Source organism: Gallus gallus, chromosome 11 (assembly GCF_016699485.2).
Source record: "Gallus gallus isolate bGalGal1 chromosome 11, bGalGal1.mat.broiler.GRCg7b, whole genome shotgun sequence".
NCBI classification, from domain to species: domain Eukaryota; kingdom Metazoa; phylum Chordata; class Aves; order Galliformes; family Phasianidae; genus Gallus; species Gallus gallus.
Genome location: NC_052542.1, coordinates 9,456,494 through 9,473,621, shown reverse-complemented (window position 1 = coordinate 9,473,621; position 17,128 = coordinate 9,456,494). Strand labels below are relative to the sequence as shown.

Here is a 17,128-nt window from a genome sequence, read left to right as displayed (position 1 = left end):
TCTCAATATGGCGTAGGAGGGACTGAGGTCATTGCTTTTTCCTTACTGCCATGCTATTCCTTCACTTTAAGGGGTCAATATATCATTTTGAAGTTAAACCTAAGTCTCAGGCTGTTTGCTTTAAACTTAATGTGCTGAAATTCACTAAGTTTTATTAAGATAAATAGTAGTATTTACCATCAATATTGAATAAAGAAAAAAGATTTTATTAGCAACCTCGCACCTATTTCATATTCTGAAGTCTTCTCTCCATTTGTGGATGTTTTCCTTTTGCACAGATTTTAAGTATGCTTTTAACTTCACATATTCGTTTACTTTGCAAAAAAAAAAAAAAAAAAAACAACTCACCTGAGCCCTAATCAAAACAGTCTGTAATGAACCCCTTTTTACTGTTCAGAGGTCATCTATAATTGGAGATATTATTGCTACAGATGGAGGTAATAGGAGCAGTAAAGTTGAACTTGTGGTAACTGTTACTAGTGCAAAAAACCAGCCTCCACAGTGGGAAAGAGACAGCTATGAAGTTGTCATTCCAGAGAATACTACACGAGATGCATCAGTTCTGGTAAGTTTGGGACATGTTTGTTTGTAAGGCTCTAGAGTATCTGAATGTGCTTGTTTACCTAACGATAGTGAGCTTTTATAATGGTTTTGTGAATTACCGTGGCTGGTCATCTGCTATCCCTTTTCATTCAAAAATGCTATCAATAACCAGCATTTTTCTTTAATTTATGTGAGGATAATTGCTATTTCATTTCCTTCCCATTTGGTCAATACTAATGAATTCCACTGTTCTGAGTGTTCCTCTTACCTGAGGAGATTATTGGACTTAAAATACTTCGACTTGTTTGGTTTGGTTTCTCAGAGCAGGTAATCAGAACAGTTTTACAAAGTAACTCAGAAATACATGCTTTTAGGATAACATCCTGAAGAGCCAAACCTGTAGTGGCTGGTAACCTTTGGCTGCAGCTTTTTGTGCCTGGAGATGTATCAGGTAGGGTTAGGATTTGATAACCAGCAGGACTTGCCTTAGTGTTTCCAGTTGAGAGCTGAGGATCTAGAAAAGTTGGTGAATCCTTTACAAATGTTACTGTACTTACAAACCTGTTGATTATGCAAATGTTTTGAACTGTGCAGAGAATCAAAGCCACTTCTCCCCTTGGTGATCCTCGTGTGACTTACAGCCTAGAAGAGGGTCTTGTTCCAGAAACCAACATGCCAGTTCGTTTCTACTTGACTCCAAACAGATATGATGGCTCTGCTTCAATCCTGGTAGCTGAGCTGCTGGATTATGAAACAACAAAGAACTTTCTGCTGAGAGTTCGAGCACAGAATGTTGCTGCAGTTCCTCTGGCAGCATTCACTACGATCTATATTAACATAACAGGTGTGTGAGTTCTTCAGTGATCACATAATCTTAACATGTTTTTTTTTTTTTACTCTGTTTTATACTTTCCTCTCTGTGCTCTTTCTGATGCTTTAGATGTCAATGACAATGTCCCATTCTTCACCTCATCTATTTATGAAGCCTCAGTAACAGAGGGAGCTGGTATTGGGACATTTGTCATTCAGGTCTCTGCCACCGACCTTGACCTTGGTCAGAATGGTGAGGTAAGCAAGTGGGGATCTATGTTTTATGTAATGAAATGTACAGTCACATAGCTTCAGTATTAAACAATGACTAAATAGAGTAGGAGTCCTCAGCCTAGAAAAGGGATGGCTACTATGGAAACATGAGATGGAATAAAGCAGTTAATTACATGTTTCCTGTCATGTGAAAAATGCAAACATATTAGTAGGTATGAGATAGAAAATAAATATTTCTTTATACAATATATAGTTCAGGTGAAAAACTCCTTGCTATAGGATGCTCTGGTTTTGAAAGGTCTGCACAGACCTAAATTGTGATTGGACAATTTAATGAAAAGATAAGGTTATTAAATACTTTTGTGAGTAGTAAACTATGGGAGGCACTCAGTAATGATTTTTAGAAATCTGAAGTAGGCACATCATTGGTAGCAAACAGTTTTCTCTCTGGGGAGCAAAAATGAAAGCTGAAGTCAAGTGCATCAAAACATACCAATATAGAAATGAGAACATAGTCCATAGCAGTGAGCAAATTCAGTTCACACATAGCTATTGTGTTTGTTCCTGGAATATTTAGCTAAGTTTGAATGCTGTTGTGCAAGTACTGTGCAAATGTGCTAGTGAACTCATGAACTGATTAGACAAGACAAATTTATTTCAGGTTAATTGGCTTTAACCTAGAGATTTCTCAAACTTGCATTTTTACTTCATTTTCTTGGATCGAGTCAAGTTCTCAGCCATTGGTCTTCCTCTCCGTAAGTACTTCTTTAGTTGTGATCTATCCAATGAAAGAAAAGTATAGATTAGCATCTTGTTTTTACTCCTTTAGATAACTTACTCTCTGTTACATGACCATGGTGGAGATTATACATGTTTTCGCTTGGACTCACAGACAGGCTCAATATACACTACCTCAGTGTTTGACAGAGAGAAGAAGGGATCCTATCTATTAGAAGTTGAGTCAGTTGATGGCTCTGAATCAGCTCGACCTGGAAAACATGGGAGGCCAAATTCTGGTAAGAAACAGTTGTCTGTGGCAAGCATGAGTTTGCCTGGGTTGGTATCTGAAAACAGAAGCTCTGAAATGCAAGCATAACATTTAATTTTCCTTTTTCTTTTTTTTAACTTTCTGTCTGCAGCAGAACTGAAAGGAATTTTTAAAATGATGATTGTGATAGTCAAGCAAGTTGTTTGTTCTGAAACTAAAAGAAGAGTAGGGATTCATAGTTAGAGTTAGAAAAGTATTTTCTGCCTAGCAGAGATGCACCCATCCATAGGATACAGACCTTGTTTGGATTGAAGAAGTTTCTTAAAGCACTGTGTTCATTCAAGACTAATTATGAAGTATGAAGGAGGAAAGTTTGAGACAGAAAATCTTATTCTTAATTGACAGCCATGCCTTAATGAAGACTTAGTTTGACTTTCGTGGTTTAAGGACAAAAAGTTATGACTTAAAACTATACGGTTGCCATACTGGGCATCAATTATTCATGTATTATCTCTTTAAGCAAATTGGATGTGACATTCATTTGATATCCAAGTGCTTTTGAGTAATATTGGTATATATATTGTCCTCAACCCTAAGGGTTTGTTTCTGTATTGTCTACATATTAGTCTTCATTTAATGTACAGCTAGACAGTTTAAGGAATTGTAGCTGACAGAAGTGGCACAGTTGAGTATTTTAATCTCTTATTTCTTGTCTCTGTAGACACAGCCTATGTGCGTGTTTTTATCACTGATGTGAATGATAACAAGCCTGTCTTCACTCAAAGTGTCTATGAAGTAAATGTGGTTGAAGATCAGGATGTGGGCTCGACTATCATTACAGTCAGTGCTAATGATGAAGATGAAGGTAAAACATTGGAATTCCCCATAGCTGTTTTTAAAATATTAATGAGTTAATTTCAGTGCACCAAGAGATATTTAATGGTGTTAGGAAGGAAGATATCTTATATTTTAAAACTTCTTTGAGTGTGAACTGATCACATGTGAATGGTAGTTCATAACAGAGTCATAAATCAAACAACTCCTATGTTATGAAGCAATGCACTAATATGGGATGATGGGGAATGATTTCTGTGCCAGTGCAAATTTATTACAGATTTTTTTTTAACAAATGAGTACATTTTTATGTCCTAGTAAACTAAAAACAGACTTTTAGTCAACAAAATTCAACTACTTTGTTTATGGGCAATGAAAAGTTATTTTTTTGGTACCCATCATCATATCTGAAACTGAACTTCTGGGTAAGTAGTCTGACATAGCTGCAGATTTTAAAATGTCACCAAACTATAATACCAAAAATCATCAGTTATAATATGAGTCGTGCTTCATCTCAATATCCCATGTTTTAATGTACTTCAAGAAATTGTTTTTTTTTTCTGACTCTGTTGTTAATTGACAGGAACAAATGCGAAGTTACGTTATCAGATCACTGCTGGAAACACAGGAGGGGTGCTTGGTGTACAACCAGAAACGGGAGCTATTTTTATTGCTCAGCCACTGGATTATGAAGAAACAAAAATGTATGAGATCCACTTGTTGGCTTCTGATGGGAAATGGGAAGATTATGCAGTTACCATCATCAATGTCATGAATAAAAATGATGAGTCTCCAGTTTTCTCTATCAATGAGTACTATGGAAGTATAATTGAAGAACTGGATGGGTTACCAGTCTTTGTGCTTCAGGTAGTGTACTTCATGTGCTTTCAGAGATTGTAATATTTCAGTGAAAGAGCACAGATTACTCTGGTACAATTATGTGAATAATAATCCAGCACATATATATTAATGTACTGTAGTTTCACTGAACATTTTTCTCAGTTGAAGAAGAGAAATGGAATTCTATGGAAAAATAATTACAAAGCTATAGTAAGCAAGATAAGCAGAATAGATAATTTGAGATCCTAAAAACCAGATTATTAACATTTTAAAGTAGCTATTAGAATAATATAGTTAAATTACCTCTATAAATATGAAAAAATAAAAGGTGATTGTAGTAGTGTAATACACTACATTGTTATTGCAGTGTGAAAGACGTTTATCTACTCTTAATTGTCCCACCTCTCAATTGCCATCTAACGTGCACATATTAATAGTATGTCATATACTTTTGCTTGGACTCTTAGATTGTAGAGACACATAGGATGTAATGTAATCGTTTTCTAATTATTGTGCCTGTTTTCAATACTTTTTCAGGTTATGGCAAATGATCCTGATAATAATGTGGAAGAAGGAGATTTGAGTTACTCGTTGCATGGGCATGGTGCTGCTGATATTTTCACAATAGATGAGAACACGGGAAGCATTTATGCACACAAGATGCTGGATCGGGAAGAAAGAGCACTTTGGAGATTTGTTGTATTGGCTACGGATGAAGGTGGAGAAGGACTTACGGGATTTGCTGATGTAATTATTAATGTGTGGGATATAAATGACAATGCGCCCGTGTTCACATGCATGCCTGATGATTGCAATGGGAGTGTCTTTGAGAATTCCCCTGCAGATACTTTAGTCATGGAGATGAGCGCAGTTGATCGCGATGATCCAAATGTAGGTCTTAATGCTGTTCTGACTTACAGGATAACAGAGAACGTAAAAAATGAGTTTGGTAGTGACATGTTTAATATCAATCCCAATACTGGTACTATCCACGTGGCAGGGGGAGTTATAGACAGAGAAAGGACTGCGATTCTCTTTCTTACCGTTGAAGCAAGAGATGGGGGAGGGCTAACAGGAACTGGCACTGCCACCATCTGGATTGCAGATGTCAATGATCACGTACCTAATTTCACGAAAGAGATGTGGCAGGCAGCAATTCCTGAAAACAGTGCCATCAACTCAGAAATTCTGAGAGTGTCTGCTACGGATGCAGACGGTGGGGAAAACGCTCACTTAACATTCAGTATCATCAGAGGAGACCCAGATCAGAAGTTCTATATTGAGAATGACAAAGAATGGCAACGTGCCACTATCCGACTGAAAAAACAACTGGATTTTGAGAAAGCACATGAAAGACAGTTTAATCTTACTATTAAAGTGGAAGATCTTGATTTTTCTAGTACTGCTGTGTGCCTCATTGAAGTTGAAGACTCTAATGACCACAGTCCAGTTTTCCATTCTCAGCTTATTCAGACAAGCCCTATTTTTGAAAACATGCCTGTAGGTACTACAGTAACCACAGTGAGAGCTACGGACAAGGATTCTGGTTTGAATGGGAACATTATATATTCTATAAAGTCAGATTCGGATCCTATGAGGCAATTTGTCATTGACCAGCATGGTCACGTGATCGTGGCGAATAAACTCGATCGTGAAGTCATTCAGAAATACAGTTTAATCGTGCAAGCTTCAGATCAAGGGACACCTGCTGAAACTGGAAGTGCTACAGTTTTAATTAACTTGCTTGATGTTAATGACAACGGACCAAGGTTTGAGGCACCATACCTGCCAGTAGTTTGGGAAAACATGTTGAGCCCTGAAATAGTACATATGAACCATTCATCAAAACTACTTCATGCTTATGATCCAGACAGTGAGGAAAATGGACCACCATTTACATTCTCATTGCCACCAGATTATCAGAATTCTTTGGATTTTTCTCTTACTGACAACAGAGATGACACTGCAACCATAACTGCTTTGAGGTCCTTTGACAGAGAAAAGCAGAAGGTGTTTCATCTGCCAATAGTTATAACAGATAGTGGGATTCCAGTTATGAGCTCTACCAACACCTTAACAATAACAGTTGGTGATGAAAATGACAACTGCCATGAATTTGGCCATAAGGATATCTATGTTTACAGTAACAAAGGTAAGTATTATCTGGAGTAGTTCTGTATTGGGCTGCTAATTTTTGCTATTTTAGAACAGTTTTTCTATTTTTAACGGATCTTCCACTTCTGTGATAGACCACAGAAGCTGAAATAGCCAAGATCTGGAACAGCTTAGTGGGTTCTTGCCCAATTCCTGCTGTTGTTCATGTCCTTCTCTCCCAGTTGTACCCTACAAGATGCTCTCCCTCTTTTTCTGGGTTCCAGTTGTGTGCTGTCTGAAACAGCAGAGTAGCAATGATGGTTTGTGGTTTTCACTCCTCATATGGTGATTTGATTTTTTTTTTTTTCAATTTTAATTCTTATTTTTTAAATTCTGAGAATTTCATATGGAGTTATAGTCATGTATCTTCTGTTGTACTGGGTTGTGTTTGACCTTTATGCCTCCCTGTGACATCCACAGTGTACTCACCTCTCCAGAAGTGGCAGAAATCAGTGACAGGCTATGCACTGTTTTAAGAATCTTGGATCATAGCCATCACCAAATTAAGCAGGAATCTGAAAATAATTATCACAGTAATGAATGCTGTGGAATATAAAGTACGCCCAAAAGCAAAAATTAAATGCAGATTTATTATAATTTATCTCAACAGGAAAATGGTCAACAACAGTGCTTGGGGAAGTGTTTGCACCAGATCAGGATGAGTGGGACAATAAAACATTTCTCTCTGAAGGAAAACTGTTCAAGTGAGGATTGCATTTGTGTCAAAATCAATAATACTTATGCTTCTGTAATTATTTTACTCACCATGTATTTCTTTATGTTCAGGATGTACACAAAACCGGGATTATTGAGTGTATTGAGGAATGTACTTTTGGATGTACTTAACAAGAATGAAACAAAAACAAAACCAAACAAAGCCCTGCTTTGTTACCGAGAACTTTAGGCATGAAATAATTTTATTTATTTATTTATTTATTTACTGTAGAGAATGCAGGCTCACACAGTGATGTTTGTTTTTAATCTTAAATTTTTAAAAACATATACATTCCGTAAGACCCAATTTAAAAATTGTCAGGGTTTATACTGCCTGCCACTAACTATTAGAGTTGATGGAATAGAAATCACGAACTCCAAGGGGCGTAATATGATCGTTTCATTTAAAGTGGAAGCAAATTCCATGATCTCTGTTGATGACAATTCACAATTGCATTGGAAAACTATAACTCTTAACTTATTGGAGTTAGAGTATTTATCAGTAGCCACTGAGGCTGTTTCCAATTTAGGAGCTTACCGTGTCAGTGTAACATTCATGGAATATTTCCATAGTTACTGATTACTGTCCCTTTGAGGTGGCACATGAAAACTATGTCAGAGATTTCATATTGACTTTTCCCTGTTCTGAATGGATGAATGAGAATCTTGAATGACTTTGTGTGTTTGTCTGTTTTTGTGTAGACCTGTACATGATGGTTATATTGAACTCCACAGTTACAGTGACTCCTACAGACTGCTTGCTTTGATTCAGGACAGGGAAGGTCTAGGGCTTTGGAAGTGGAAGAAACATCTTTGTATAAGCTCTGCAAATTATTTTTTCTTTGCTGAGCTCTTTCTGGTTGCTTGTTGATATTGTTTGTGGATTCTCATAAGTTTTGATCTATAACCTTCATAACAACATTTAAAGCCTTGTGAATTAAATTAATCAGTAACGTAAGCTCTCAGTTTTGGTTTATTAAGTTTTCCTGATTGAAGGTTTATGTCTAGGTTTTTCAGATTAAATCAGAGAACTGGTTCATTGATGATGGTGGATAACGCTCCTCAAGGAATATACAACTTAAAAGTCAGAGTTTCTGATGGACTTTGTCCTGATGTTATATCTACGGTACAAATCCATGTCAAAGAGCTGGAAAATGAAGCCATACAGAACTCTGCCACTGTGCGTCTCTCAGGTTTGTTTTAGTGCCTGCTGAGAGTTTAGATCAGCTGTTTCTATATTGAATGATTTATTTTATGATTTTGATTTAGAAACAATTGTAGTGCAGATGCACTTTCCTGTATGCTTTCATACTTGAGAGATTAACCTCTATTTTTTGTTTATCTATTTTTGAATCCCAAACTCAGATATCACTGCAGAGGAGTTTTTACAGAGTGGTGAACGTGGCAAAAGCAGATACAATGTGTTCAAGGAATTACTGGCAAAAATGCTATCAGTTAAGTTTAGCGACATCATTGTCTTCGGTTTGATGAACGCTGATGGAAAACAGGCAGATGTAAGATTTGCAGTTCATGATGGCTCAGCCTATTACAGACCTGAGAAACTGCATGCTGAGATGGCAGCATTTAAAAATGAGGTACGTTCTAGGGTTGTCCCATGGACTCAGTGTTTGGGTGAATGACACAATCAAGATGCATTTTCCAAACTTCAAACAAACTTTACTGGAAGAATATGTGGGATCTGCAGATATGTTTTTTGCCTCACTTGAGACAAAACATTTGTCAAGCACATGCTAAATTCAAGCTGTCTTCCTTCCCCATAATCCCATGCATTCAGTGAGTGAACTCAGTTCCAGGAGATACAACAGCTTTTAGTCACAGATAGATGGCCCTGCATTCCCAACCATGGTACAAATTACAGTTCCCTGTGTTTGCTCCAGTCAGTTTCATTGTATAATCTGTCAGACATGATTTCATACTCTGATATCAATCAGAATAATCCTTAGAAGATCAAGTAGTACTGTAACACAGGGAATGTCTTGAAAGTGACAGCTTTTTGAATGTTCTAGATGCTGGTGGAAATACCAAGTCATCTGCTTGTGGTTAGACCTTATAATAAAGGGTTGATGCCACCCAGATTGAAGTTCTTTTGTACAAAGAGATGGCAGTCCGTAGAAACAATCATGCTGGAAGGAATATGAAGGTTAGAAGAACAGTTAAATTGGTTAAGATAGTTGGAGGCAACTAATTATTTTACTTAACTCATCAAAGGATAACTCTTAAATACGATGGGATGCCTCCTCTCATATTTTTTTTATTAGAGAGGGAAATAGTCGTAAAATATGTTTTCTTTCCCTTCTGGATGATACCTAACTCTCCTCTTTCTGCATGCCCACTAACTGAGTTACCCAAATGCAATCTATCTTGCCGCACTCCAGTTGAATTTAATGCATGGTACGTCTTGTGGAAGTTTCAAGAGGGAACACCGCTTTCCATGTCTGTCATTACCCTAGGGTCTGTATGATCCTTGGAACCAAACTGTATTTTTCTTGGGACCTGACTGCATCTTGTATGATGTTAAATAGTGTGGACGGTGGGAACCTACTCAGAAAGCAAGTTGGAAATAGAGGTGCTATTCATAAAGCATAACATCTGTTTCTTTTGCTTACATGTAGAATTATTGCAACAATAGTATGGAAGATTGCACAGATTTCAGATATTCTGTGCCATAATATATGGCAGGTGAATTCATCAAAGTGGTAACGAGGGATTGCTTCGCATGTTGTAGCGAGAAAGTTAGTATTAATTATATATAACCTTTCAATATTTAATTAATAGCTCTAGTGACTAATCACCAACAATCCACAGAAAACCGATCACATCTGAAGAATTTCTGCAGATTTTTGTAGCATTTAACTATAAATAAAGAAAATAAGTAATTAGTGCTGGAATTATTCATTGAATTGCTGAATAATTAATGTGTTTGCATTACTTCCTTGGGATGTAGCTTTACAACTGTTTTTATTTAGCAGTAAAAATAATCCATTCTAATCCTGTAAAGGAGCTGAGATTGTTTATATACACTCTGCTTTGTTGTAACGGTGCTACATGGCTGTCTAAGAGTGCATTATTCACTCTCTGTTAATGGTGATTGATGTGAGCAACAGGCACCAGAGTGCCCTGACAGGACGCATCGTGTCAATGTAATGTGCATTTTTTGCCTTTGGGGGTGTGATTTCAATACATGTTATGATATTGGAGGATATTTGACAAATGATTACAAAGATCACTTTTCTTAGGGCTGTGAATTCAGATGACTGCAAAGTAAAACGAAAAAAAAATCTTAAGTATTTATGTATTTGCTTTGGTCTTTTCACAGCCATTTGTAAAATATTTGTCATTCATTTTATCCTTTCAAAAATATGTATTGAGTGTACAGAGAAGAATTAAATCTCATGTTGTTAGCGTTATATTTGTATATCTCCACTGCCTGTAACTATGCCATAGTGAGGCCTGTTGTTTTCAGGTTTAGCCACTAAATGCATTGTCATTCAGTGTGTTTGAGTCCTCAAATACAAATCAAATTATGAAGCTTTGGGCACATTTTTTAATGTCTGTTTGTGGAAACACTTTTACTATATTACAAGACCTCTTTATTTGGGCCTTCCAAAGCAAATTTTAATTAGTGATTAAAAATAAGGAAATAGCAAAGATTAATATGGAATAAAATATAATAACCCAGGTGCTGAGTTGATTCCATTTTATTCAAGACAGTTTGAGATGAAACAGAAGCTTAGGGTGTAAATCAGTAGGCTGAATCCTAATTGCTGCAGACTTGCCCAGTCACTGTCCATGAACATTCTTATTGAATGCAGTTCAGTGCTGCCTTTTTTCAGTCTGCATCCTTATGGATGCGGAATTTAAGAAAACTTAAGATACAATATCTGAGCATGAGCTACAGTTGCTGTCAGAGTGCAGGAAGTGTGAGGTAGACAACCCAGCTGGGAAGGCGGAGTATCACTGCTGTCAGAGCTTTGATCCTGAGCTTATGATAGCCTAATTTTTATTTTTTTTTCCAAAAGGAAGGAGCAAATAAAACCATGAATAAGGAAAAGACTGGTAATATGTCAAACTCTGTTCCCCCATAGATCCAGTCAGCTTTACAAGTGAGCATCTCACAGATTGACGTGGATGAATGTAGGAGCGCAAACTGTAGTGAGGGCAGTGGTTGTATGAACCACCTCGTTGTGAGCAACATCCCCACAGTGGTGGATGCAGGGAGCGTGTCCTTGGTCTCTGTGACGACCACCATCAGCGCTGTCTGCACCTGTGCTGCCAGGAACCGAGTCCATCAGCCTTGTTCCTCCTATGCCCGCAGCCCTTGTCTCAATGGTGGGATGTGTATTGACACTTTGAATGGTTACAGGTGAGGAAACTTCTATTGCACCCCTTCTCTTACTTTTTCTTACTTACAACGAGTGTAGCTAGCAAGATACAGCACTTGTAAAATGATGAGTGCAGTGCTAGCTGAAAGGGAAACAGAAAACATGCGAGTGTACTGGAATGTAAACTTAATGACAGCAGTGTCTCTACCAGTGGCCCAATAATGGTTGCTTTAGTCCTGATATCGATGGAAATACTGCAAGAACAAAAACCCTGGGAAAAAATGGTGGCATTATTAACACCTCGCTTTTAAGGGCATTTCATTCAATAGGAATTCAGCAGCAGCAGGGCAGAGGGGAATAGAATGTAGTGAAAAGAGGAAGCAGTAAGGACTTGAGAAAAACACTACATGGGAAAATTTCTTTTTTGTCTCATCAACTTGCATGCAGCAGTATTCCTTTGGTGAAATGACACGTTTCATTTCAGCTGAGTTCTCCCTGCAATAAATTGACCAACTGATGTTTGATGTTTTGTTTTGCCTACCAAGTGAAATAGTTTGTTGCTCCCAATGTCGTTGTCTCAGAAATACTTCTTGGATGCAAATTGTATGGTGGCCAAATACTTTTTTTTATTCTTAAGGCATCTTAATAATTGCTGAGCACCTCTGTACACCTGAGGTGGCAAACACTGTTGTTTCACTTCAGAGTGTGACTTCATCCCTACGTTTATGGCATGTAGAACCAAAGAAACAGTTGAACATTGGGGAATTTTGACATTTCTTTTGTTTGTGCCATTTCAGATGTCTTTGTCCTGCTTCGTTTCATGGACCAGACTGCCAGCAGACTAAGCACAGTTTCCATGGAAATGGTTATGCATGGTTTCGTCCCATCAGGCCTTGTTTTGAAAGCTCACTTTCTCTAGAGTTTATTACCGCAGTTCCAGATGGACTTCTATTATACAGTGGTCCTTTATCAAATCCAGAACCTGGGAATACAGAAAATTTCATTGCAATAGGTACTGCAGCGACTGTGTGGAGAAAACAGTCTTTTGGGAATGACTGGGCTGTGCGCAGCGTTCAGTCTTTCCATCTTATGAGATAGTTTGTTTTCTGGGCTGAAAATGTTGGAAAATACTTAGAAACATTCCCTAGCAGGTCTGTCTTTTTGGATGTATTGCGTTTTTATAGTCTGCAGCTATTGCGTTGGTCTGTTCCACAGGAAACCAAGGGGAAAATAAAGCAGACAGATTTGTATATTTAAAAATAGTTCCCCTAGGAAAGTTGTAGTGCCATAAAGGAATTTAGCTGCTTTGAAGATAGGCATTACACGATCAATGCAGACCTAGTTGCATGTCATTCTTCACAGGAAAGTTCATACACAAGTAGAACTCGTTGGCTGAAGTTGACACATCTAAAAGCAGTAGCAAGCTGCTTCTTTTTTGTTAATTAATTACTATTCAAGATGCATGGCATAGTTGGTGCTTACTTAATTATTTGAAAGGTAATGCTGGATATCGTTGATCATTAATCTCTTCTACTTTATTTTACAGTTACTTGTAATTCTGGGGAGAAGTTAGGAGGGAGTAAAATCTGCACGTGCTAATTGTTGTAGAGCATTATATAGGTACAGATGGCTTATCAGGAATTAGCTCTAGTGTTTGACTCTTGACAAAGAAGTGGCACAATCTGAAGTAGAAAAATACACTATTAAATGAGTATTTCTACATAGCAGTGGTCAGAGAATATAGTTATTTCTATACTGAATCTTCTGACTAGCAATAACCATTAAATCAGTACATTCACCAGCTGTGCCAAAATATCCAAAATAGAAGGACACTTGTAGCTAGATATGATTTATTTTTTTCTCTGCTGTATAAGAACTCTCCGGTGGCATTCCTGTGCTGAAGATGAGCCATGGCTTAGGTTCTGTAATGCTGCAGTTTCCAAGTCACCTGAATGTCACAGACAAAAAATGGCATCAACTGGAAGTGAGAACCAACGGACAGGTCAGTTACTTGATTTTCTCCTTCAGAATATTGGCATTTACCTATGCAGATATACAGGAGGATAGAGAAAAGAGACTGGATAATTCTATGTATTATTCTAATCATCCTTGTAGATTTTATGAGTAATAGAAATTTTGGGAAGGAAGCATTGTCAATTTCAAATCTACCTATGTTGTAATCTTCTGTATTCATGGATCAGAGGATCACCGGAGTAATGAAATCAATTACCTGTGTGCAAAAAGCACATTTTTGCTTACTTGCAAATGCAGGTACAGATTTTGTAGAAATGGTTGAACTGCTCAGAGGTAAAAATTAAATGTGTTTTTGTTGGATGATTCTGTTTTGGCTTTACTGTTCTTATATTGCAAGGCGGAAAACATACACACAAAAAACAAACAAAAAAAACCCAAGAAAAACCAGCATTTTTTGCTCTATGATCTTTAAATAAATAAATAAATAAATGTTATCATTTTGCTTCCTGATTCTTACAGTAATTCTTAATTCAGTAATCCCATGTTTTGGCGTAGGATGTTCGATTCACTTTGGATCACTGCAGTACAGCTGTTGTTTCAGAGATAGAAGGAGTGGGCAAATGGCTGTCTACTGACGATCGTACAAACTGTGAAGTCTTTGGGTCTGTTCCCCGAAGGGCCAGGTATGTTTCCTTGGCTCAGAGGAAAAAATAAATTACCTCTTACTTTAAAGGGCCGGAGTTTCTGCTCACTGATCAGCCGTGTTTCAGAGACAGCAGGAAATAATATCTGGGTTCTTCTGTTATTTTAGGAAGGCTGGGTTCCTCGGAAATGCAGTATAGATGCTTATCTGTCTTATTATGTAATGTCTTTGAAGATAAATTCACATTTGCTTTTCTTATGCATACTGTGTCAAAAGGTATTTGAATGGGAACCATGTCCTTCAGCTGGGTGGCGTAAAAGAATCGTTGCCATATTCCTACCCACAGCTGCTACACAAACACTTCTCTGGTTGTTTGCGCAATTTCATCTTGGATAGCCAGGTAAGAGAAGAGCAATGTTTTGCTTTAGCAAAGGAGAAGATTTCATTATTAAATTTTTAGTAAATTTCTATTACATCTGAAATTATTGCTTCCATTAACCTATTCTGTGCCCTTGTGCATCGGTGTAAAATAGAAGAAAACTCTGGATTTTTCTGTCATAGTTAGAATAGCTACCCTGACAAAATGTTTCATCATTTCAAACAGATGTATTAGAGAGCACAAACCTCTGCCTTTCTTTATACCCTACATTGTGCAGCTGTTTTTCATGCTGCTTTGCCCACTTGGGGAACTTCTGAATGGCAATGGCGCGATGGTATATTTGTACCAGATGTGTTGTTTGTTAGGAAATATTAGGCTTTGTTTTTTTTTGCTATCATACTCAGTTGAGTTTATTTGAAGCAAACTACAGTCTTGATGTTTAATATTTAAAAATAGGACTTCAGTTAAAATATGGCAAAATTTCAGTGTCAAAAAGCAAACAGTGTCTTAAACAGTACAACTGAAGAACGGACTGACATGGTATAGCTAATTCTACTTAAGAATGAGGTGTAAATACTACTTACATTTTCTTTTGAAGGTGTATGACCTCCAGTCTCCTGCAGAGTCCCTGAACAGCTTTCCGGGCTGCATGCTTACTGATGGGAGCTGTGAGGCCATGGGCTCTTCTTCCTGTGGTATTCACGGGAGGTGTCTTGGAGACTGGGGCTCCTTTGGTTGTCATTGTTTGCCTGGTTACTATGGCTATCGATGTGATAAAGGTGAGGTCTGCTTTTCTGTTATGTTATCAATGGGTTCATTTTACAGTACAAACATAATACAAACTTAAAATGTTTGCAAGCAGTGCTTGCTGAGAACTAGAACTACACAACTGGAATTCGAGCTTATGGTTCTGTTGATATCTGAAATAGATTCTGCTGGGTCCAGGGATCTGTGCTTTTGGTACAGGGTCCTTCTTTAATGGCTTTAACCCTCGTGGAGCCAAAGTCTGCAGCAAAAAGACAACTACAGAATAGGTTGTGAAAATTGGTTGTGGCATTTTGTTTGCAGTATCTTTGGTCTTGGTCAGAGCAGTCATCCTAAGCATCATAAGGATGAGCATTAGGAGGATTAAGTCGGGAGGAAGATCACCTCTTTATGGGGGAAGATGAAGTAGGAGAGTGACTGGGAAGTTGTAGAAATAGATGAAAGGACATAGCCAAGTTATGTCTCACAGATCCCATGCTCTGCGCTACAATAATTTCTTTTACTTTCAACTCTTACTATGAAAATAATGGGAACAGTAACATTTCCTCCTCACTAGAGTACGGTTTAAAGGTCTTTATCCATGTCTTTTTAGTTGCCAGGGAGTACACATTTGGGCCAGGAAGTCACATTCGCTATCAGCTTTCCATCAGTGTGCCTGCCCGCAGGACGCTGTTTGAAGCCATGATTAGGACACGGCAGCCTGACAGTGTCATCACAAGCATGTTGTCTCGAAATAAGGATGAACACATAACCCTGCAGGTGAGCAGGTCATCCAGGACAGTAATAGCATAAAGTTAAATTGATGCCAGCCTATACTTAGCCCAGAGAAACTAATCTAGGAGTTGGAAATAGAACTCAAATCCTTATGCTAAGCACAAAAACCTTTGGAGTTCTTTTTATGGATGCTTAAGGATCTGAGCCTTCGGTTAAGACATTGACCCTACAATCCACTTTGGAATCCCACTGGATTTCAACGGAATTTAATGCCTATTAAAGTGAAGTGAATTTAGCTATACAGAAAAGCTCTGCTCTGGTGTCCTGTTCAGCCATGGCCTGCAGTGGCTGATTCTGCATAGATCAGACCCTGCCAAGAAAGCTGCCTATAACAGATCTAATGGCGTGGGCCTCTGAAAATTACATCCTGTTCCACTTATACATAGCACTGAATGAGTTGTCTTTTGAGCTGAGTTGTCACTGTAGAAGTGATGCACCAGATTCTCAACCTTTTGAAGAACCCCATCAATTTGCCTGAGAGAGGCAGGGTGAAATTGCTCTGAATTAATTAGGTACTACTGTGGATACACTGCTGCCAGTGTTTAGGTTGTCTAGTTCAGAAGCACCTGAAGTAACTTTACATTATAATGCAATTATTTCAGTATGTACATTGAAAGAAATACGTATTTAAGATTGATGACTATGTTCATGCTTTAGTTCAAGTAACGTGATAGTTACAAATCAATATAAAGTGTCAGGTGATGACTTCTCTTTTCTGTCCTACTGCTTTGTTAATTATCTACAAGGTTGTTCGGGGATTCTTAGCAGTCTCATATAATCTGGGTGATGGAGACTATTCTGTAAGCCTTCCATCCTACAACATTGATAATGGTGAGTGGCATCACATCACGCTGGACAGAAATGAAAATGAATTCACTCTTCGCCTTCATGAAGGAGGCGGGAAGAGAGAAATTCTGAAAGCAGCGGGAATATACAAAGAGATTGTGATTGACCCCAGCAGCTTGGTCCTTGGAAATACTTACCCATTTGATCTCAACAAGAGCTTTCAAGGTAATGAATTAATGATCTATGATGTTCAGAATATGAATCTGAAAATGAAGGCTTATTGATACTACATTGGGATGCTGAGAGGGGTTTTCCCCATTTATGTAGAGCCCATAGTAAGTGGATTT

General features: G+C 37.8%; 1 protein-coding gene across 5 annotated transcripts in view; it reads left to right on the top strand.

The window, feature by feature from the left end:
• The window catches only part of CADNL (neural-cadherin-like), a 51,347-nt gene that overhangs the window by 22,877 nt on the left and 11,342 nt on the right, over positions 1 to 17,128 (top strand). For 3 of the 5 annotated variants that reach the window (XR_005863060.2, XM_025154280.3, XM_015292481.4), the window contains exons 12-29: positions 398 to 565; positions 1,138 to 1,387; positions 1,484 to 1,611; positions 2,417 to 2,603; positions 3,297 to 3,440; positions 3,993 to 4,276; positions 4,787 to 6,401; positions 7,014 to 7,107; positions 8,126 to 8,310; positions 8,483 to 8,712; positions 11,224 to 11,501; positions 12,258 to 12,472; positions 13,335 to 13,462; positions 13,990 to 14,117; positions 14,354 to 14,477; positions 15,055 to 15,235; positions 15,814 to 15,980; positions 16,742 to 17,006. Coding sequence is in view for 3 of the 5 variants with exons in the window: in XM_025154280.3 (XP_025010048.2) it covers positions 398 to 565; positions 1,138 to 1,387; positions 1,484 to 1,611; positions 2,417 to 2,603; positions 3,297 to 3,440; positions 3,993 to 4,276; positions 4,787 to 6,401; positions 7,014 to 7,107; positions 8,126 to 8,310; positions 8,483 to 8,712; positions 11,224 to 11,501; positions 12,258 to 12,472; positions 13,335 to 13,462; positions 13,990 to 14,117; positions 14,354 to 14,477; positions 15,055 to 15,235; positions 15,814 to 15,980; positions 16,742 to 17,006 (4,771 nt within the window). In the remaining 2 variants the exon portion in view is untranslated. The remainder of the gene's footprint in view (positions 1 to 397; positions 566 to 1,137; positions 1,388 to 1,483; positions 1,612 to 2,416; positions 2,604 to 3,296; positions 3,441 to 3,992; positions 4,277 to 4,786; positions 6,402 to 7,013; positions 7,108 to 8,125; positions 8,311 to 8,482; positions 8,713 to 11,223; positions 11,502 to 12,257; positions 12,473 to 13,334; positions 13,463 to 13,989; positions 14,118 to 14,353; positions 14,478 to 15,054; positions 15,236 to 15,813; positions 15,981 to 16,741; positions 17,007 to 17,128) is intronic. The other 2 variants (XR_005863061.2, XM_040707280.2) reach the window with 2 other exon arrangements.